The following is a 23,350-nucleotide window of genomic DNA, read 5'->3' as shown; positions in this document are numbered from 1 at the left end:
ATACCAACCTGTAAATCAAGAGTTTATCATCCTTAATGAAACAAGTTTAAGCCTAAATGCTCCAGCCGTGCTGCACAGCCCTCTGAAGCCATAGCAATCAGGTGACTCACCAATTGTTGGTATCTTAGGTTCTACGAATAATGGGTTTCTGCCTGGGTGATAACAAATCTATGTGCCCCAACAGATGAACTCATCTCGCTTGGCTAAGGGAGGAGAAAGGCTTAAAAAACTGGTCAGTAGTATAGTAGTTGCTTTATAATGGAAATAAGAATCAGACTTCGCTATAAAGAGACTTATAATTCATGCAGACTTTGTAAATGTCCTCTGTACATATTTTATATTCCAATTTTCACTTACTAGAAAAGTACAATAGAATAAGATCTATGAGGATAAGTCAATTTTATGACCTCCAAATTAAAAGTAACTCGAAGTGAGAATTATCATATTGAGATTATTGCTTCAAGAAATATGAAGTCAGAGACACAAGAAAAATAAATCCATATTTAAACCCTACTATATTTAATGACTTGATGTCAGTTTCCACTCAAGTGGAAATTGGTAGTTCATATTTGAGTTCTAGTTCACTGATGTATATCCTTATGTGAAAACTGACACCATGCCAGTTAAGATACGGGTTTATAAATATGGAATTTAAAGAAACTTACCCTTTCCCTTTGTGCAGCTCTGACTTCCAACCCAGTTTCTATAGAAACAGGAGGACAAGTGCCAGTGCCAGAAGTCTGCCAATTAGAACTCATCTTTTAGTTGCTGAATAATAAAGCCAGATCCCAAAGTCGACTATAGGTTTTTGATTGTCAGTAGTTCCTAAAAAGAAACCCAAGGGGAAAAAATATGTTTAACCAATTACTGTATTTAGATATGTTCTCTTTAAAACTGGCTATTAAAGTAGAGGAGGGAGATTCAATACATACATATTAAAAAAAATTATACCGCTTTAGACATCACTAAACTTAGGGAGTAGCAAATAGAAAAGGTGTCTTTGAATGTTTAAAATACCTGTAAGTTGCTACATTAAAGGAAAATACACTCATGTATCACAGAAATAAAGCAATTCCAATCACCAAATCTTAAACCTCAGATGAACTCAATCATTTTGTTTAACGAGTTTTCAGTAAGATTACAACACTTCAGTGTTGTATCACAAATGAAAAATTTGTCAGGAGAAATAAATGATGATATAAGTTTGTACTTAAAAAACCTCTCATCTATAAATAATAAATAAACCCTTAAGTTTTCCAGATACTGATGACATGGGCTTCTCTTACCGACACTGCTGTGCTTGATAAAAACTCCCTCCAAATCACAAAAAAAAAAAAAAAAAGTAAAAATTTTAAAACTGTGGTATGGGGGCCGGCACAGTGGCTCACTTGGTTAATCCTCCGCCTGCGGCACCGGCATCCCATGTGGGCGCCAGGTACTAGTCCCGGTTGCACCTTTTCCAGTCCAGCTCTCTGCTGTGGCCTGGGAGGGCAGTGGAAGATGGCCCAAGAGCTTGGGACCCTGCACCCACATGGGAGATCAGGAAAAGGTGCCTGGCTCCTGGCTTCGGACCGGTGCAGCACCAGCCGTAGTGGCCATTTGGGGAGTGAACCAATGGAAGGAAGACCTTTCTCTCTGTCTCTCTCTCTCTGTCTATAACTCTGTCAAAAACAAAAACAAAAAAACTGCAGGATGTGAGAATAATCTGGCCACAAGTTTTTATCTGACATCAATATGGTTGCTTGGTAAATGTAATTTAAAATCTTATTATAAAAACTGACATTAAGCATTAAGAATATCATTCCTGTATCTAAATTGATATATTGCAATTTAAGAGTATTCTCTAAACATTCATAATGGACCATTCCCTTTAATCCATGAGCTTTAATATTTATACTATTTGTTGCAATGTGAAGGCAATCAGTTTACTTATGAAGCTAGTACTACCACAGTACAATTAAAAAACAAAAGCAATTCGCAACTATTATTCAGTCCAACTCATCTCCATCCTCCCACACTAAGTTCTAAATCTACCTCTATCAAATTTTCTAAATCACAAAGCACCTATCAGCAAACATAGTATCTTAAGCCAAATCACCTGTAGCTGTCAAAAATATAAATAAATAATATTCTATCTCACAATAAAGACAGTGAACCAGAACAGAATGTGAAGGGTGAAAAAAAAAAAGCAAGCATAACAAAATAATTAAGAATCACCCAACCCTAACTAACCCAGATAAGAATAGTTAACTCTTGCCCCTAACTTGAGGAGATTGTCTCTGGTAATTGTCTGGTTACCTGAGACTCACTTCCTATGTCTTCTTGTTGAAACTATTTAATGCTTGAAAGTAAAAGTCACTGACTAATGCACAAATCATAGGATCTTACACACAAAGAAGATTCTAATCACTAATTTCAACCACAGAATATTTATATATCTACATCTAAAGCATTGCTTCTCAACCTTGAAGGTACACACGAATCACCTGGGGATCGCATTCCATTCAATGGGACACATTATATTTTCAAAGTTTATAGTTTTCATTTTCAAACAGCCCTTAAAAGATTGCATGGGTATGTTTGTGAGCAGCTAAGATTTTTCCCTAGAGCCATGGTTCTCAACCCTGGCTGCACTCATTAGAACCAGCTGGGACATTTCAAACTACTTGGGACTTCCCAGAGCCCTACTCAATATCAATTTAAATCAGTCACTAAGAGCCCTACCTATTGGTGTTACAGAACCTCAGGTGACTACCATGTAGCCAGGTTTCAGATGTCTTCTGTAGAAAGCAGAAATATTCTGATTAAGCAGTCCAGTTTAGTGAAGTGTTCCTATAAGTACATAAGAAACTTGGGGGCTAGATAAACCTACCGATAGCCAATTTCTTTATGCTAAAATACAAATCAGTTTTGTGGGACATTAATTTTCCGAGTGTGCCTTAAAATGCGTAATAAAAATATATGCACATACAGCACACTAAAGTGTTAATTTTGCCTATAATGATGGTTTCATTGTGAACTGATGTAATATCTTATGCATAAAAATGTTTCATTAAGTCCTTCTAGCAAAAAGGAAATCTGCTGGTCAACTGAGAAAGGTCAAATAACAAATTCAGCATTTAAAAACTGTGTTCACACACATGTCTGGCTTGCATAATATGACAGCTATTTCACAAGATCCTCTAAATTAATTTTCAGCATGGGAGTCTGGTTTGATACCACTAGAAAAACTGAAAATTATATAAAATGCATGATCAGTATGTTACATCAGAAACTATATGAGGGTAAAAGTTCATAGAAAATACATATTATGAAAAAACTGCAAGAACGTCAAAATTTTTTTCACCAAAACAGATTTTCCCATTTTCTACAAACTTTTGAAGTACACTCATATATGACTACAGCAGAAACTATCATGACAGTTTTTTGAGAACAGAAAGAACATGAAGTGGCATGTTGAGAAAACGAGGATGAACTACAAGGAAGACCACTTTGAAAGCTCAGGGCAGTCAACAATGAAACTGCATTTAAATAAAACACTGCTTCTCTTTGAACAAGAACACATTCCAAGTCTTGGAGAAAATCTGAAATGCTAATTACTTATTCTCCTTGACACATGAAGGAAATTTATGTAACTTCCCTGAGACAGGGAGTCAAGCCTTTATCAAATCCTGTCACTCCCCTGCTTATCAACTCCAATGGCTTCCACTGCATTCAGCATTTACAACCCAAATCCTTTGTCTGTGGCCACATGGCACTGACTTACAAATTAACTGACTCCCTTCTTTCATTAGAATGTGAGCACCATAAGAAAAAAGGAAAGTTTTCTGTTTCTTCACCAATATGCTCCCAAGATCTAGAATAATGCCTGGGATATAACCAGTACTCAAATATCTGCTACACTTAACAAACACAAACACAGTATACATAATTCAAAACAGGAAATTGTTCAATCATGTACAGGGCAGATACACTCAACCTAATCTATACAGGTTGAGTATCCCTACTTGAAATGCTTGGGACAAGAAGTGTTTCAGATTTCACAGTTAATCTGATTTTGGAATGTTAGCTTTACCAAGTGAGCATCCCAAATTCAAAAAGCTGGAATACTCAGAAACCTGAAACTTTTTGAGAGTCAGCATCACTGGCACTCAGAATGTTTTAGATTTCACATTTTCAGATTAGGAATACTCAATCTTTAACTCCTTTCTGTATTAATCCTGCTAGTAACCTAATTAGAATGTAGTAGATAGTTGATTGTCCATTAGTGCACACAACTTTCATGTGCACACATACAATGAAAAAAATCACTATTTTAATTTTTAAAAGATTAGTCACATCATTTTTACATTAACATCTAAAAACACAAGGATATCTCAGTCAGTTCCTGGCTGTGTATTCCTTAGCCAAGTAAAAACAAGTGTTTCTGGTGTTCCTTCAGCATTTCATAAACAGAACAGCAGTCCTTCTTCAGATGGTTATAAAGTAAAATTAAAGACTGAGTTCCTTGGAGAAATAATTACTTGACTATAAAACTCCTAAGTGACATTTTAAAATTAGAAATTCCATGGCATTTTGTTTTCCTTGTTTGCTAGAAGAGCAGAAGGTGCCTTCTAAATGTACCTTCTAGAAGCTCTTCCTTTCAGTTTCTTAGACAACATATTCTTGCTCTCCTACCTCAGCTTTTTTTCCAGCACCATTTTTTGTTGATGCCTTATAAAATATGACATGATCCCAGGTTTCCACCTCAGCACTCTACCGTCTGTAGAGGCCACCATTATTCAACATGTGGCTCACTGACCACAGAATGTTTCAGAATTACCTAGGAGCTTGTCAAGTAACAACTTCTGAACTGTCCTGGTCTCAACAAATAAAAAAAATTTGGGGGTAGAGCCAACAACCTGTTTCCCAAATTTTGCATAATGTTGAGCCACAATAGTTGGAAATCCACTGACCAGGTAATTTCTCAAGCTCACAGTTTTAATTCTGTCCCTAGCCTCCAGGAAAGTACAACAGCATAGTGCCCAAGATAGCCCTAGCTGGGACAAAAGCATGGTTAAAACATTGGCTCCATCACTTACTAGCTGTCAGATTATGGTTTATGGTTAGATTTTAAATGACACATGTATACAGTGCTTGGCCTAAAATGAGCATTCAATAAATGGTGGCTATCAATATGCCCCAACTGACTATCCATTTCCACTCCTACCCTCCTCACATTGGCTTGCCCTTCAGGATTCCCTGTTTTTGCTGACCCAACAATCTTTTCCAACAATCAACAAGGCTGCTATATTCTTACTCATGCCTGTCTGCCTGATTTTGTCAATACCAATGACCTCCACCAAAATGCCAGGTCCTTCTTTGTTGACTATTCCAGTCTGAAATATACAGTCATATACCAAGATCACCTGTAAAAATTCATTAGCAATTAACCAAACACTGGCCTGGGACATCTTTCCTATAGCTATATTAAAATTGTTAAAATTCTCCCCAATATTGAACTATTTACTTGTTTACACCTAGTTTCCATAACTAAGAGTCTAAATTGCTAAAGAAGGAAAAGACTGGTGTTTTACCTCTTATTTTCAGCACCTTAGTTATTAGTTACTAAGATACAGCCAGCATTCCAGTTAAAGAGAGACTTTAGCTGGAAGCAGAATGTTACTTGGGTTATGGTTGAGCACATTAAATAATTTTATTTCAAGGTCAAAATGCTTTCTTGGTTACCAAGACCAAATGTATCTGAGGTTTGGAGAAATTTTGTCATTCAATCAATTCCTCTGCTAAGAATTAAAAACTTAGCAGCTATTAAATGAAAGGCTCTTTTAAGCAGGGACACTCAGAGAGTAATTAGGAGACGGAAGTGGTGGTCAGAGAAGCCATAATCAGAAATACACAAGGATACTTCAAAGAGTTCACGGAAAATGGACTTAAAACAAGCTTATTTTGATGCCTAAATTTTTGATTTCCATGCAATTTTGTTCTTAATACACAATTTCTGTGAACTTTTTGAACATTTCTTGTACTACTGCAAAAAGAAAAATCAGTGCTGTACAAGTCACAAGCACATTTATTGCCTCAGATACATAGCTTATAAAGAATTATGATTTGTAAACAATTAAAAGACTTACACAGTTGGAAGTAAGGGTAATCCCTACTTTCAATTTTAGTAACAGCCAAACTTCAAAATGAGCCCGATTCTGAGGTGATCCTGAAATGCTTTCCCTTACAGAATCCCACTCAGATCACAGGAAACACTGGGAAATCATACAAGTCAAAAGGATAGTTTACAATTTATAAAATCACTACTCTGTACCTAACACTCAACTCAGTTAATAATTTTTCCTTCATACTGCAACATGGAATAACTGAAATTTCAGGAGTACTACAGTTCAAAAAATTGTCATTCTGGCTACTTTCCCATTTTACATAATATGGCTTATATACAAATCAACAAATGCCATTTTGCAACACTTTTTCTTGCTCTTGAGTGATAAAGCATGAAATCTTACTTAGACAACAAACATGTAGAAATACGTAAGTATTGCATTATATTCCTAAATCTCCACGGGGATTTAAAACATTTGCTTACTAATTGGAAAAACCATTTAAGGGGCTTACAGAGTAGACCAGCAAGAGAAAGAAAATACACTGAAAACTGACATTTCCAACAAGCACAAAATGTTTAAGGAAATGCAGAGCCATTATTTTGCAAAGTCTTATGGCAGCCACCTCATAAGCAAACATTTCAAACACTTGCAAATGGCACACTGAAAGCCTGAAAAACCCATTTAAAAATTTTTTTTTCCTTTTTACTGTATCAAAGTATAAGTACACAAATTGTCCAGGTAAACAATCCAAGTCTCAAGCAAACCTGTGGGAAAAGTAGCTACTATAGATGAGCAACTGTAATTAGCAAAGACTAACTGGTTTGGGAGGAAAGAAAACTTCTACCCAATTTTTTATCTCATTTAACATAAAGCGAGACCTAAGTTGTAATATATACTTAAAAAGTTGTGCCTATGCTAAGTTGCTAAAACCTCACACTCAAGCAATGAACAGTGGGGGCTGGTAGGACCACATGGACAATGAAAATGTTAAGGGCAAACAAAAGCCAGACTTTTAATAATTCTGCCTATTTCCCTAAAGTTGCAGTTGCCTGATTTTATAAGTAATCTCTTTCTTTGTAGGACAAGGGAAAAAAGAAACATTTCAGCGGAAGTATCATCACCAATCTGACAACATTCTTCGTTATTGTTGTATACTCTAAGACCCTAACCCTTGAAGTTTACAAATCAGGGTTTGTAAATGAGCACCATTTTTACACTGCTAAATCCTGCATCATTAAATCACAACAAAGAGTGAAGGAAGGCCAAGGTTAAAGGAAAAATGTCAAAATCCATAAGGCTCAAATCCATAACCAAGATTTTAAAACTTCAACTACGACATTCAAAGCATTTTTTCAAATGTTAAAATAAATTTAAAAAAAAAACACACCCAGTAGAACAAAAGGTTTGGCCTGGAATTTTGTAATTAAGACATTTCAGCAAAGGCAGGCAGATAAGTGGCAGCAGAGTGCCTCAAGATTTCCAACCAGAAAAACAAACCCAAAACATTTAAAGCCATCACCCTATTAATTATAATGCATTTTGACCTCTCAAAACTCTCTTACCTGTTTACAAGAGTTTATACAGCTGTTTGCCACTGGAACACCACCTTGCAGAGTTACAACCGTGGCATCGTTGTTGATAATCACCTGTTGCCAGGCAATCATCATCCCGCATGGAGACAGACAGCACTAGGGCTCTTCCATCCGAGGTTACAATTCAAAACAAGCCCAACAAGCCTGCATTTCAAGGTGGTCTTCGTCTGCAACTAGTTACGTTTAAAACTGGCAAACAACAACAATGGTGTCTGAAGCCAATGGTGCAGCACTGCTGGCTTCCTCTTGAACTCCAGCGTTGTCACTGTGCACCGAAGTCTCCTGCGGCCAACAGGGGTGTTGTTCTCCTGTACTGGAAACAGGCTTCCAAAGCTCAGGAGCCCCTGTACAGGATAATGCAGGAACTAAAGGCAAACACTTTTTCCTCCTTAAGGATGCCTCCATTTTTTTCCTCACAATCTGTACTACCAACCGAGGTGACTGGGCCTGAGTGTGCGTTCGTACCTGTGAAACCGTCACGGTGCATGCACATCCAAGGCACGTGGAACCACAGGTCAAATAAGGCACAGATACCAAGTTAACGGTTCTAATTACAAACGCTAGCTCTCAGGAACTCTTCATCCATTCAGAACTAAACCCATCACTGCATAACTCTCGTAAGAAGCCCCTGGAGACGGAGGAGCTCCTCAAATGTGTCAGGAAAGGCTTTATTAACATCATCATTTAACATTTAAAAAGCAAACGGAGCATTTCTCCTTCTTTTGGCAATTTGGTGCAATGTTAAGTGCAAGATAAAGCAATTTCAAACTTTTCTTCAAATTAAAAATGAAACTAAGGTCAAACGTGATGGGTGAACAAAATAAATCACAACTTAAATTTCTGCAACTCCGGCTCTTCAAACCAGCAAAGCCCCCGACTCGTGCACTGTGGTGAGGCTTAGGGTGCTTGCCCCGGCTTCTTGCGTGCCAGCAAACAGCACCATTTCCTCATCACGTTGAGGACCGAGAAGCAAATGATCCCCTTCACTGCAAACAAAGGGGGTCACAGTAACACTAGTGATCCTTCAGAATTGACACACCGTGATAGTCAAAATGAAATTGATGATCTCCCTGCTTCTTGCTCAAAACATACAAGATCTGAGCAGCGGCAAATACCCCCTTGGCTGCAAACAAAGGGGTCAAAGGTTTGTCGTCAATTCACTTCCAGGCAGAAAAACATTTTCCTCAAAAGAAACAATTTATTTAGAATAAAACAAAAGCAGCTCAACTGTGAGCGCACGTTTGAGTGACAGCTACTTTTAAGCTGTGTGAGCCATAAAAAGGGTTTTTCTTTACTTTTCCAGAAATCTTGTGTACACAGCACAAAGCAAAGAGGTCATTTTTTTCCACTTAAAACACCGGCATTGGCATCACAATAGCAGATACACAACTTTAAGCTGCCATTTTAGTAAAATGCACAAATACTAAACAGATTAGCTTTCTTCCATCAGAGGCCCATGTAAACTCCACATAAGCCACAACTTCTCTTCAAAAAGGTCCATTAGAGCTTTGAATTCCATATCTTCATCCGCTGTTCACCAGTTTTGCTTGCGGGGGGGAAAAAAAGGTTATTCAGTACAAATGTTTACAATATTAAAAATATATATATTTCCCCTATGCCATTATAGATGAACGTTACATTAACAAGACCTTCCTGGATAGTCCCAACTCAACTTCAAAAAGCACCAATAATACCCACTGGCACAAACCTTGAAATGAATTTACTGTATGAATAGACAAATAACAAGTAGAACAATACGGTGAGTTTTCTTTAAAGACTGCAATTGAGAGTTGCAGGACTGAAAATATCCTTTATACTCATGTAACTGAGTAAAATATGTCAAAACTCAGAAAAAAAGTTGACCATCAATTTAGTCTACCAGTATATTCTAGATATAACTTAAATGAAACTATAAAATGGTGGAGTTTAGTGAAACTTTCACCCTTTCTATTTTCATTTTGTAATTTATATTGGAGCAACACAGACTACTCCATTATAGAAAGGGACACAGCCATTTAAAAATCCACCTTCATCTCTATTACCAAAGACAGCAGCTGTTACTTTAAGAAAACACTCAAAACAATTGTGAAACAGTCAAAGAACACTTCAAGACTCTCACTTTTCAACTGTTTTAAATCATACATAAAAAACTCTTCATTAGGCTTGGCATTTCACTGTGGTTACCTGAAATCATTTTCTCCCTTTAGGGACATCACTGTTAACAGGGACAGCTCCACTTTTCTTTTCGGTCTCTTACCTAACTCCTATCTTAAAATCAAACACTGTAGCAGACAGAAAAAAGATGTCCAGAAATTCTCTCCAAAAACTCTTTTCACATAAAAGGTCATTAAGGCCCTCTTTTCAAGAGGATTTCCTAATTCTGTTACTACAGAGTTTTGATGAATGGTTCCTATATGGACCCAAACTGCAGATCAAGCTATGCCTGCATAATGAACAACTTTACTATCTCAAGAAAGTGGATTTAAACTCCCTCTCCCCCCAAAAAAATAGCATTGTGAGTACCTGCTCATAAAATAGTTTTAAAATAAATAGTATCTGACTCTGAAAACAATAACCAAACACCTGACTTTTACCATTGTATCTCAAAATGATCTAAGTGAGTTAAGAAGGGTCAGAATGTATTACCTTCAAATCGTGACAAAAGCAAAGCTTACACCGCCAGAGGGTAGACATTTTAAGATGTAAGCCTTAAGGGAAAACTCTTATTTGCTCTCAAAGTACACATCTTAAGCCAGGAATTCAAATTTTTCATGTGGAAAATTCTTTACAGGAATCTCAATAACAATAAACAGAATAATAACAAAAAATTAAGTAAAGGAACTGAGTGATTGCTTAATTTTCCACAGATGTTGAAGTCTCGATCTAAAAGTCTTAATTATCTTGATGTTTTTACGAGTAATACTAAATAAGTCATTATAAACTGAAATACTGAAGAAATTTCCTTCCCATTCATTTCAATCGAGTTCTCTCCCCCCCAAAAAAATTAACGTAATTTTAAAAAGAAAAAATTGGTTGTTACAAAGAACATCCAATGTTGAGATTATGAAATTCTAGCTAATGAAGATTAGAACCATGTTTAGACAACTGCTTTCATTCAAATTCTGAATGTTTAAGTAAATAGTTTACAGATATTATAAATCTGCACAACAGAATGGGCAACACAAATAAAAGATTCATCTGGATGATGGCACTCTGCAGGTAAGCACCAAACTAACATAATTAGTTTCTTATACATACATTTAGAAATGGCATCAAGTCATTGTTTCAAAACATTGAAGCACAATTGCCCAGGTCTAACAAAAGCAGCAATGTCAGATACGAATTTAAACAAACATGAGGGGAAAAAAACCACAGTACTCTTCAGTAAGCTGTCACACCAACTTGAAAAAAAAAAAGAGAGAAAAACCACACACGTTTTGGACTATAGTAATATTACATTTCATGGACTTCACTCTCTGAAAGAGCAAAATCATTTGTCTACTACCATATGGAAAGATATCCAAAAGTTAATGGTTAGTGAGATATTTAAACTGGAAAAATGTATCTAGCCACAAATTGTACTTTGATCCCATGTATGCAGACTACTTGCATTAGTTTCTGAACAGGTGTCTACTTCATGCCAAGTACTGCTTTCTGAAAGAAAAAGCACCAAAACCTACTTGTAGGATATCAGACATTTTTCCTAAAGCGCACATCAAGGACTTCTGTGCTCATAGCCTAGTACCTTCCTACCTTCCTTCTCTCAAAATGGCTAGTTTTTCCAGTTTAAAAACAAAACAAAAAAAAAAAAACAACTAAAAAAAATCATAAATGCACAAACCAAAAAGAATGACACAGTAGTGATGAGGCTTTCATGCTGACATGCACTAGACACCTGTCATAATGGAAAATAAAAATTATATGACATTTCCCTGGGTTATTATTGGTGCTATTTCAAAACTACCAGCTTTGATAACAGAAAGAACAGTTGGGTTCTGCCAGGCTTTGAATAAGTCACTTTCACAGAATAGAAACATGACCATGATCCAGGAGGTCCTAGAGCTTCTAATCATAATTAAATATCAAGGGCCTGAGTCAAAGGTCTCAACATTTATATCAAAAGAGAAAAATATACTTACTAATGACCTGAGAAAGTAAAGGCTGTGGTAGAAGGAGGGGAGGGGGGATCATTACTGTTAAGCAATAAAACCCCTTGTTAAGAACCAGAAGGTGATACCATCATCAGCTTTGAAAAAATTTTCTCAAAAAAAATTCTGTATTAATTCCAAGTGTCTGGGAAAATAAAGCAATAAAAAAGGGTTTTCCCACATTGACATTTCAAATCTGTGGCTGGACAGCAGTGAAAATTTTAAGCACGAAATTCCAAAAACTTTCAATAATGTTATGTAATCACCGGGCAAATATGAAAATAAAAATGCAAGCAAAATTTAAGACCATGACTTAAAAAAAAAAAGATTCTGCAATCCAGATATGGCTGATTAATGCCCACTGAAACAGAAGATGACTTACAAGCCTGCAGACAACTCTTCTTTCTATTACTGAAACCAGAAATTTGAATGGATACAAAAACACTCATCTTTGATGAAGAACACTTAGTTCTGAAATATGCACAATTAGAATTATACCTGCTATACCTCTCTGAAAAAGTCAGTAAAAACACCACCACACACCAATAACTGACCAAAGAACTCTGATTTTAAAAGCACCTACTCACTTCTTGCATACTATTGTAAGCATAAGACACCAATGGTTTGTAACATAGTCCTCAACTTTTACCGAACAGTTAGTTACAGCTACAAACCAAAAGTGCATTTAGGGGATACAGAACTCAACAACTAATGATAAAAATGCATGGTAAAGCAACTCTCTGGAAATAACTTGTATTTTAAGAGAAATACCTGATTTAAATAATTATATTGCTACACATTTACTAGCATAAACTTTTGGGATCCCTGATCAAATTTTAGTCACACAACTACTTCTGGTACAGGACTTATTTACTTATATACCAGTCAAGCAGTTTTTAGATATTACCAGCTTAATAGTCAGTGGATTCTTTTCTCCAAATTCCAAACTTTTCAAAATTTTGGTTTTGTAACTTTGAGGACTTTTTTTTTTTAAGCTCAAGGTTATAAAAAAAAAACTCAAGACAAAGGAAAGAAATTACTTATAAAGGCAGGAACTCCTAATTGAAGCAAACCAATCTGTCTGCCTGCTACCTTTGTGGTATCCCTTTCATTTAAAATAATAACTAAACTGTCCTTCTATTTTAAAGAGGTTTATAAAAAATATATAAAAAAAGAAAAAACTACAACTAAACAACTAATTAAAAAAAAAGTTATCTGATGCTGTATCCCATTACACATCACAAAACAGGAACCATGTCAAAGTAGTAAATACAAGATACACATGGACTTTAGGACGCACCACGGACAATGATCATGACCAGGTAATCTTCTTCAGATTTGGCCAGTGCCTTGGCAGGGGAATCCAGGAACTGCTGGGAGAATTCACAGGGTGGAAAGGCATGAAGAACCCCGGTGTTTTCTTTGTCTTTGTTCCCCCCAACAGGGAGGCTGATCACCCCAGCTGCCTGCTTTTGCTTTAAATAGGACACAAGGTTCCTAAGTGGCCTCTGAGTAGAGGTGGCAGTGTCTGTCGTGGCTGAGGAAGAGGAGGACCGGCTTTCAGAACTTCCAGGCACAGCCAGAAGAATGGCGTAACCATTGGGCCCTGCCACTTTGATGCGTCGAGTTACTTCATCCAACTTGGGCTGGTCCAAACGGAGACGCTGAGTGATCTTGAGCTGGGCCACTTTGCCTCCAGTTGAGCCCTCCACAAGAAGACTACTGGCCACTTGGAGGTCACCCTGCAACAGATGCATGTTGGAAGGAAAGTTGCTGTTCTTCAGTAGAAGCATCCCTTGCCAGGCCAAACAGAGTTTCGGAGAAGCAGCTGCCGCAGGGGCGGTCCCCCCATCCTGTTTCTGGGAAGGGGACTTCAGCTTTGATGAAGCAGTGCTCGTACTGGGTGTGCTCCCATCAGGTCGGTCTTCCTTTTTCAGAGGGCTTTTTCCCTCGGTGGGAGCAGCTGTCCGGTGCTTCCTATCCCGTTCAGCTGATGCAGAGTTTTTACGGTCTCGCTTGTCACCCTGGCTCTTCTCCAAACTGCCCCGTCTGTCTCTGATTGGAGAGGGCCTTTCCAGGAGAAGAAGCCGGGAAGATCGGTCATTGTCACTGTTGTAACGGTCTCGGCTACTGCTCAATTCTGGACTGCGGTCAGGAGAAGGCGCACAGTGCCGTTTCCGTGGACGGTCACTCTCAGGGGACCTGTCCAGATGCCGTCCTCCGCCCTCCTCAGGTAGTCTTCGCTTCCTGGGCTGGTCTCTGCTGCTGGGCAGATCTCGATCGCCTCTGTCCCGGTCCAAGGACCAGCCATCCCGCCTGCGATCCAGGCTGTCCAGTGGCTCATAAGCAGTCACAGCAGCAGCCGCGGTCCGGGTGCTGCGTTCCCGGACTGGGGGTGGGGGTGGCACCCAATCAGAATCAGGATAAAGGTCCCGATCCCGATCTCTATATAGTAAGGGTGGTGTCCTATCCCGAGCACCCCTCAAAGGGTCAGGTGCCCGATGTCCAAAAGCATCTGTCACGAGTTCGTAGTGAGTCAAAGGCAGAGGCTGCAGATACTGCTGCTGGTAACGATGTTCTGTGTCCGCAAAGTCTACTCTAAGGCGACGATCTGGGCCACCAAGTGGGAAGCCCCGCATATGGGTCCAGGCAGCATGCGCTGCATCCAGGCTTTCATACTGAATATATGCCCAACTATCACCTTTCCGGTAGTCTATGGTGCGTATGGTGCCAAATCGGTCAAACTCTCGTGCCAGGGCAGCAAGTGGCACCCAAGGTCCCAGGCCGCCTACCCAGAGGCGAGTGGTGGGTGTAGCTTTACCATAACCAATCTTAATAGGATTCCGAATTATAATTTTGCCAGACATTGCAAGTTTGGCCCGGTGAGACATGTCTAGGTTCTCAAATTTGAGAAAGCCATAGGTACTGGTCTGGCCACGAGAAGGCCTCTTGATGTCTACTTCGGTGATGACTCCAAAGCGATCAAAAGCCCTTCGTAAATCACTCTCTGTCACAGTGATGTCTAGGTTGCCCAAGAAAAGCGTCCGGTTAGCGCGCTGATCATCCTCCGGTGAAATCTCATCCACTTCTCTAAAAGGGGCAGCACCTGCTCCAGCCCCCACCCTTGGCTCAAGACTGTATGCTGGGCGCACTCTCTCATAGAACGGGTAGTCTCGTTCTCTCTCCAGCTCTCTGGGCAACGGTGGCGGAGGCGGAGGGGGCAGGCGGCCAAGAGCCAACTGCTGCAACCGGTAGTCTCTGTATCCCAAGGCAGCGCCACCGGGGGAAAGCGATCTCTGGCCACCGCCTCCTCCAGGGGGGTGCCGGTGGCCACCTACCGAGGCCCCAACCACGCCGGCTGACGGAGGGTAAGTATCTTTGTCTAAAGGCGAGCGGCTGCGGCGCCGGCTCACATACACAGCTTCTATCTTCAGGGGCCGGTCATAGAGCACCAGGCGGCCTCTGGCATGCTTGGCCGCCCGCGCGTCCTCTGGCCGCCGGAAGTTCACAAAGGCTACCCGCTCATCCCCGCTGCCAGAACCCGAGAGATGACTGATTTTGACACTTACATCACCGAAGCGTTTGAACTCGTGAAACAGTCCGTCCTCCACCGCCTCGTCACTCAGCTGGGACCCCAACTCGCTGATCTTCAGGGTCTTGTATTCCCCGCCGTCCCCGCCGCCGGGAGCTGAGGAGGCGGCCCCTGAGGAACGTGACTCCCCGCCTCCACCCCGGGAGCTGCTGCGCGACTCGCCCCCGCCCGAAGAATTTTTGGTGCTCGGGGAGCTGTAACTATGCAAGCGGCTACTGGAGCTGCCCCCACCGGTGTCATACTCGCGGCTGCCACCTCGGCTGCTGGACTTGTCCAGATGCAGGCTCCGCCGCGACCCGCCGCCGCTGTCGGTCTTGCCGCTGCTGCTCCCATTGCTGCCACCAGAGCCCCCCAACTTCTTGCTCCGCTCCCCGCGAGAAGTCGAGTCCTCACCACCACGGGAGCGTTTGGCCTTGACTGGCGAGCGCTCTTTCCCCTTCATTGTTGCGGGTCGTCGGAGGTCGTCTCCGCGGAGCAGATTAACCCGCCGCCCCGCGCTCGTTTCACACAGCGGAACCGCACGCCGCCATCTTGGACTCCGCCGCGGCGAAGGATCCCGCCCCGAAATCCTCATTGGTCAATTAGCTCTCTCTTCTACAGTCTCATTGGGAAAATTATTTGTCTATCTTTACATCTCCCCGCGCTCCGGGAAGGCGCCCGCCCAACCACTGTTATTGGGTTCCCAACGCACTAGTCCGAGTACCTCATTGGTTAAGTCCGTTGTCTATCTTAACGGTTCCTCGCGCCAGGCTGTGGCTCCGCCCCGCGCACTCTGGTCACTTGACCAAAAGTCTGGAGGCGTTGATTGGGCAAAAAGTCTGCTCTGTAACGGTACTTCTGGCGCAGTAAAAGCAGCGATCCCACCTCCTCATCCCTTTCATTGGTTTGTGACCCCGTCCTTTATCCCGCTGTTTAGGAAGCCAGACCATCCGTTCTGGCGTTTTTTTTCTGAGAGGCCGGCTCACAGCGATCTCGCGAGAGACACAGAGCGCTCCTGTCTCACTTTCTCTCACCCTCGCTTCCAACTCCTCTGGCGGCCGAAAGAAGTTTAAATCTGATTGGATGTGGTCGAGGAAGTTGATAGGCTGAAGTAACTGTCCATCACTCGCTTAAAGGGGTAGGCCCATATGCTGAGGAGGCTGACTGAAGGTGAAGCAGTAGAACACGCACTTGCTGGGCGACGTCGCTTGGATGTCGCGAGATGGTGACCGTGAACTAGGCCCGCCTCCCCGCGCCGGCGGCGCTCTTCCCTCAAACATGTTTGGTCCCGCGGCGCATTTGGCTGTGCTTCTTGCCCTTTGAAGTTCGAAACTTCTGGCTCCCCCGCCGTCCTACCTGTACCGGACAAGGGGCTGGACAAGCCCCCCGGCTGCCGGAGCCCATGAGATCCCTCAGGAAGCCGCCGCCGGGGCTCCCAGCGGACACCACCGCCGTCTCTCTGGCCGCTACGAGAATAACCTGAAAAAGCCCCACCTCCCGTGCGCGAAAAGGCGCCGCCCGCGGTCACTGGGGCCCGCGGGGCAGGCCGGGGCCGGGAGTTCACGGTTCACCAGGCCCCGGGTCACACTGACGCCCGGGGGCGGCGCTGCCGCGAGGAGCCCTGAGGGCCGGGCAGCGGCGCTCGGAGGACGCAGCCCTGGCGAGGGAGCCCGGCTCTGCCCCGCGCTCCCCGTTCCCGCCGAGCAGCCCGGGGGGCGGAGCGGGGCGGCCCACGTTCGCGAGCTCGCAGCCCGCGGCTGTTTGAGTTCGTGTTGTGTCGTCCCGCACTTGCTTGCGTGCAGCAGCGTTTCCCCCGCTGCACAGCACCGAGTGAGTCATCTCCGCTCCGTGCGGATACGTCACTTTTTTCCCCCGCGGTGGCTGCTACCTCCCGGCACCAGGGGTAGGTAGTTCTGTGTAGAACACGGCCACCTTGCCGCCGGTCCAAATCCACCTTTCAGGCTCCTTTGGTCTTTATCCGCCTCAAAACTCAACTTCGGTCTTTCGTAAACCTTCGTTGTGTAAGACCAGAAACCACCTGTGCGGAGCGCTGGTGATAGCGGGATTAGACAGGTGCAGCGCGCGGCCCGGAGCTCCCAGGCCGCTGGAGGAGGTGGTGCTGAGTCCGCCGCACGGGGGGGACTGCGGTCCTCGAAGGCAAGCGCCTGGCAGAGGCGACTTGAGGATCTTAGTCATCCTCTTTTCAAGTTCATCTCTCAGGATCCAGTGTGTAGTAAAGCATGCGGGGTGTTTTTAAATACGGCGTTTTTTCAGGATAGCGATAATGTCCCCCAAACTGAAACCTAACCTGAAAACTTTTAAGATTGCAGATTGCAACCTATTTAACCCAGCCCAAGTCACCTTTCATTTTGTAAATAATCCTGAGAAAGGCGAAAATATGTGTGTGTTGATTAGATCAAATAAAAGCAAAAGAAGCCTAAGATGTAAAGCATGAAAATCCACATTATTGTAATGTGTACTCATTGTGTTGAAAACCAACTGCTAAAATAACAAGTCACAGGAGGATGTGTAAAATACGCTAAACTCTCTCTGACAAATACGTGGGAAATTCTTAGTAGATTGCCCTAAGGAGGGAGACTGAGAGCCTGGAATTGGCTTAACTTTTTTGTATGCTTTTTAAAAAAAGCTTTAAAAAAAAAAAAAAGTTTAGGGGCAGGCATTGTGGGGCAGCAGGTTGAGCCTGCTTGTATTGTATTGTATTGCTTGTATCCCTTTTAGAGTGCCGATTTGAGTCCTGGCTACTCTCTTCTGATCCAGTTTTCTGCAAATGGGCCCAAGAGGGAAGAACAGCAATGGAGAGTTCCAGCCTCCCGGCTTCAGCGGGTCCAGCCTCAGCTGTTGTGGGCATTTGAGGAGCGAACCAATAGGTGGGACATTCACTTTCTCTCTCTCTTTTTTAAAATTAATTTAATTTATTTGAAAGACAGAGTTACACAGAGAGGTAGAGACAAAGAGGTTTCCCATCTGCTGGTTCACTCCCCAATTGGCTGCAACGGCCGGAGCTGCACCGTTCCGAAGCCAGGAGCCAGGAGCTTCCTCCGGGTCTCCCACATGGGTGCAGGGGCCCAAAGATTTGAGCCATCTTCCACTGCTTTCCTACTGCACCACTGCGCTGGTCCCTCACTTTCTCTATCTCCTTGTGTCACCCTGCCTTTTCATACATACATACATACATACATACATAAAGTCTATCATGTACATGTTATTACTCTGTGAATTTAAAAAATAGAAATTACTTTTAGCTTTTTTAAAACAATTTTATAGAAAAAGTTAAAAATATACAGAAATAAGGGCCAGTATTGTGGCTTAACAGAGTTAAGCCGGCATCCCATATCTGAGTGCTGGTTGGAGTCCTGGTTGTGCTTCTGATCCAGCTTCTGCTAATGCGACTGGGAAGGCAGCAGATGATGACCCAAGTGTTTGAGCCCCTGTCACCTGTGTGGGAGACCAGGATGGAGTTTCTGGGTCCTGATGTTGGCCTGTCCAAGCTCCAACCACAATAGCCATTTGAGGAATGAGTAAACCAGTGCATGGAAGATTCTCTCTCTCCCTCTCTCTCTCTCCCTCCCTCTCTGCCTGCCCCTTGCTCACTTTGTCACTCTGCCTTTCAAATAAATACATGAAAATTAGAATCCAATAAAAATCTTCCATGTACCTAACACCTGATTTTAATAATTATGAAATCATGTCAATACATTTTCCACTCCAGACATGGAACCAGCCATTTCTCCAAGAAGTTCTAGTTCCTTTAGAGGGAAATGATACTTAAATATAAAGTTCTAGAGGCTGGCTATGTGGTGTAGCAGGTAAAGCCACTACCTGCAGTGCCTGCATCACTTAAGGACGCTGGTTCGAGTCCCGGCTGCTCCACTTCCGATCCAGCTCTCTGCTATGGCCTGGGAAAGCAGTAGAAGATGATTCAAGTGCTTGGGCCCCTGCACCCGCATGGGAGACCCGGAAGAAGCTCCTAGCTCCGCTTCAGATCACCACAACGCCGGCCGACCGTTGTGGCCATCTGGGGAGTGAACCAGCAGATGGAAGACCTCTCTCTCTTTCTCTCTCTCTCCCCTCTCTCTCTCTGCCACTGCCTCTCTGGAACTCTGCCTTTCAAATAAATAAAATAAATTTTTAAAAAAGATAAAAGTCTAGATACCAGGCAATAGATGTATTATTTTTTAAACAGTGTTTCTTAAAAAAAAAAAAAAAAAAAAAAAAAACAACCTTAGGGGATTTTTTTCTTGTTTTAAGGTTATATTAATATAACACAAAGGGAAAATGAAGGTAGGCAATTATCGTATTATTTAATGTAATACGCAATCCAGATAAGTCAGACTGCAGAGTGACTGTTTTGGGCCTAAACTGATCTGCTTAGATGACTCAGTGATCAAAGGAAATGATTATGTCCAAATCATTATACTTTCCCCAACTTCCTGATAGGAAGATGAACAAGAGTTGAGGGAGAGAATTCAGATAGCTGAACGGGCCCAGGACATGGGGCAGTGCTTGAGGCATGCCAGGCTTAGGGCTTGCTGCTTGAAATACCTGGCAGCTTGCTGGAAGTTAACGCCCACAGCTGGCTGCCCTGGGAAGGCTTGCATAAGAGGTTCAGTTCAGTAGTCTGCCTGAATCCAAAAGGACTGGTAAGTTGAATGTTTAGGTGAAAAAGGCCTGCATTCCATTATCAGCATCCAAAATACAGCCTGAGTTGTGTGTCTGTATCCGTAATAATTCAACAATAACAGTATGTTGGATCCATGTTTTAGTTAACATACATGACTTTTCATGTCCTTTGTGTTCTTTAAAACAGGAAGCCGCATAGTGAGGTTTTAACAGCCTGTGTTTACATGTGCTTTAGGGAGGCCTGAGAGAGCATAACCATGACCCAGAGTGTAGAGGGCCGGGACTTTGAATTCTTCTTTCGGTGTTGGTGATACAGCTATGGAGGTGCACTCTGACTTCTATCTTGTGATCAACGCCCAGGTCTGTGAAGACAACTGACTTGGGTGAGGGGATCTTTCAGTGGTCATGAAAACAGTTAACCAACAGATTCCCTGAATATTGTCGCAGCATGTTGATCCATCTCTCCTTTCAGTGCCTTGCCAAACACCAAGAAATAATGTTGAAGAGAATCTGCCTTAGCCCAATTTAAAGAGCATCATGTTGGCCCCTTGGAGCTATTTGACTCAAAAGCCCTAAAGACACACAGCCTGGTAGTCACAAATAGCTTGAGAGAGTTCCATCTCCTTTAAAATCAGTTTTAGATTTAAAAGGAAAGCAGCAAAAGTAATACACGTGGAATTTCACAACTAAAAAATATTAGTATGTTTCAACCAAATGTCTTTGCACCCTCTTCCTTCCTAGGTTTTATTGTTTGTGTATTCTCAAAACACACAAGGATAATTGTGATTGCAATATGAAATTTATCTTGGGAGCTATGGGCCATTTGATTTCCTGGCAGATGAGAAAAGGGCTAGGAATTGGACAGTTTTTCCACACTCATAATAGTAGTAGATCACACTTTTGTATTTCATCTCCCTTCATGAAGTGAATGCTATCTTCACAGTGATGTTTATTTTGTTTGGCTTGCAGAAAGAGTATATTTTAGCCTTAGGCATGTATTTAAATCCTTAAAATAGCAGAAAATCACTTAGAACCCAGTTTGCATTACAAGGAGGCTTGCTTATTTGTGGTTTGTGGATTTGCTAAAAACAGTTTTATTAAGACATAATTTATCTACCATAAAGTTCACCCATTTAAAGTATATAATTCTGTGGGTTTTAATATACTTACCAGGCTAAACATGTGGCTCCTTCTTTAATATTGTTTAGAAAGCACTCTGCTGTGACTTCTACATGACTAAGCCCTAATATAATTATATCTTTCATTTATTTGGACACCTTATGGAGTAGTGATTAAGAGTATGGACTCTGGAACCAGCCAGCCTGGAAAAAAATCCCAACTCCGCCATGTGCCTTGAAAGAGTTACTACTAACCTTTCTGTGACTTGGTTTTCTTGTATATAAAATGGGAATAATCATAGAATCTCCTAATTGGGAGGGTTAAATGAATTAAATGATATAAAGAGCTCAGAGCAGTACCTGGCTCATTATAAGGACTATATAAATGTTTGCTTTTACCAACATATTTCTCTTTAAACTCAGGTATGGATTGATCATAATTCTTAGTTCATGACACAGTAATTAATGACTCATCCATGGCCTTTAAATTTTATATTATTTATCAATAACATACTGATTTCCATGAACCCAGCAGTAAAATAAAAAATTCCCAGTATTTAAATCTACCTAAGTGATCCTTTGTCCTATCAACTGCCTGCCTTTATATATGTTCTGATCTAGTATTTAGCAACCCTTGCTATTTAAACAGAACTTTTTAAAAGTTTTAAAGGGGGGGTCTGGCATTGTAGTGCAGTGGGTTTAGCTGCCGCCTGTGACACAGCATTCCATATCAGAGTACCATTTCCAGTCCAGCTCTGCTTCCAATCCAGCTCACTACCGTGTGCCTGGGAAAGCAATCGGGGGTGGCCATTTGGAGAGTGAATCAACAGATGGAAGATCTTTTCTTTCTCTCTCTCTCTCCTACTCTGTCTCTTTGCTTTTCAACTAAATAAATTGTATGGGATAAAAATTTTAATGCAATCATGAAGAGTTCATCTATATATAGCATATATAAATCTGTGCTTTCACACATGTGCATACAAATTTAACTTAAAAACATTTTCTTTTAGTTTTTTTCACTTCACAAAGAACTTATATTTGAACATACAGTATCTAATCTTCTGAGGCTTGTTATTTTTCATTTACTGTGTTAATATGATCCTTCCGTGTTATCATACAGTATTATAGTTTCTTTTCATCACCGTATTGAATATGCTACCATTTAAACATATACATATATATACACATATACATATATTCTTTTTTGGTGAGCATATGGCTGAGTTCCAGTTTTTGTGCTATTATGCATACTGTTACCATGAAGATTCTCATTGCTGTGTCCTGAGGCACTCATGCAAGAATTTCTCTGGGATGGGATGGGGAGGTGAAAGGCAGGGGATATCTGGTAGTAGAATTACTGGATTAACCTTTAATCCATATTATATATTGAGTGCTAAATTTGACAAGACGGTGTCACATTGTTTTCTAAAGTGATTTTTAGCAACTTAAAATCTCACCATCAATCTTTAAATGAACTTATTGATTCATGTCACTGACATTTTATAATTTGTTTAACCAAATAAATAATATTTCTCTCTGGTTCTGTTTCCCTGACTACCCATGAGATTGCATGTCTCTTCGTAAATTTACTGGCCATGTGTGTTTCTTCATCTATGAACTATCTATACATGTCTTGCTCATCTAATGCATTATGTCTTATAGTTTTTCACATATTCTCGATCTAATCCTTGTAGGATACATGGCAGATTTTTCTCTAGTTTGTGGCTTATCTCATCAATTTAATCTGATTTTTAGTAAACAGAAGTTCTTAGTTTAAATAAAGTTGAATTTATCAACCTTTTATAGTTAGCACTTTTTGTGTCTTGAGAATCCTCATTACTTCCTTCATCCTGTCTGCAACATTTGCCTAGATTAAAGTTTTGCTCTTTTCATAAATCCTATAATCAATTTACCAAGCTCCATGAACAGCTGTTTATGACTGAGGTTTCATTAAATCTATGAATTATTTAGGAAAAAGTGACATGCTTCTGAAACTAAATCTTCAGTGACAAAGAATATTTTTTCATTTAATTAGTTCTTATTCAATTTCCTTCATCGAAATTTCTAAGTTTGTTTATTCCTTTTTTTGATAGTGCCTATAGATTCATTTTAGTTTTCTATGTAGACAATCATGCAGCATACAAATAATAAGAGTTTCTTCCTTTCTAAT

General features: G+C 41.2%; 1 protein-coding gene and 1 long non-coding RNA gene across 2 annotated transcripts; one reads left to right on the top strand and one right to left on the bottom strand.

Annotated features, from left to right (window-relative positions):
- Nucleotides 1-514: 514 nt before the first annotated feature.
- On the bottom strand, nucleotides 515-16,920 carry RBM15 (RNA binding motif protein 15). The gene is made up of 3 exons (XM_062191936.1): nucleotides 13,151-16,920; nucleotides 7,673-9,248; nucleotides 515-825 (listed from the first exon to the last, which is right to left on the bottom strand). The coding sequence occupies exons 1-2, from the start codon at nucleotides 16,014-16,016 to the stop codon at nucleotides 9,226-9,228; spliced, it is 2,889 nt and encodes a 962-aa protein (XP_062047920.1). The 5' UTR covers nucleotides 16,017-16,920; the 3' UTR covers nucleotides 515-825; nucleotides 7,673-9,225.
- Nucleotides 16,921-17,156: 236 nt separating this feature from the next.
- LOC133760895 (uncharacterized) lies at nucleotides 17,157-22,150 on the top strand. Its single transcript, XR_009866018.1, has 3 exons — nucleotides 17,157-17,324; nucleotides 18,161-18,309; nucleotides 20,298-22,150. It is a non-coding gene; the product is annotated as an uncharacterized LOC133760895 (long non-coding RNA).
- Nucleotides 22,151-23,350: the final 1,200 nt, after the last annotated feature.

Source organism: Lepus europaeus, chromosome 5 (genome assembly GCF_033115175.1).
Source record: "Lepus europaeus isolate LE1 chromosome 5, mLepTim1.pri, whole genome shotgun sequence".
Taxonomy (NCBI): domain Eukaryota; kingdom Metazoa; phylum Chordata; class Mammalia; order Lagomorpha; family Leporidae; genus Lepus; species Lepus europaeus.
This window is presented reverse-complemented; position numbering and strand designations above follow the sequence as displayed.

Bases quoted from the DNA above. Each gene is read 5' to 3' on its own strand.
- RBM15 (XM_062191936.1), bottom strand. From the start codon at position 16,016: ATGAGGATTTCGGGGCGGGATCCTTCGCCGCGGCGGAGTCCAAGATGG. The intron at 9,249-13,150 runs GTGCGTCCTAAA...CCCCCCCGCAAG, and splicing joins GGTCATGATCATTGTCCGTG to CAAAACTGGTGAACAGCGGA.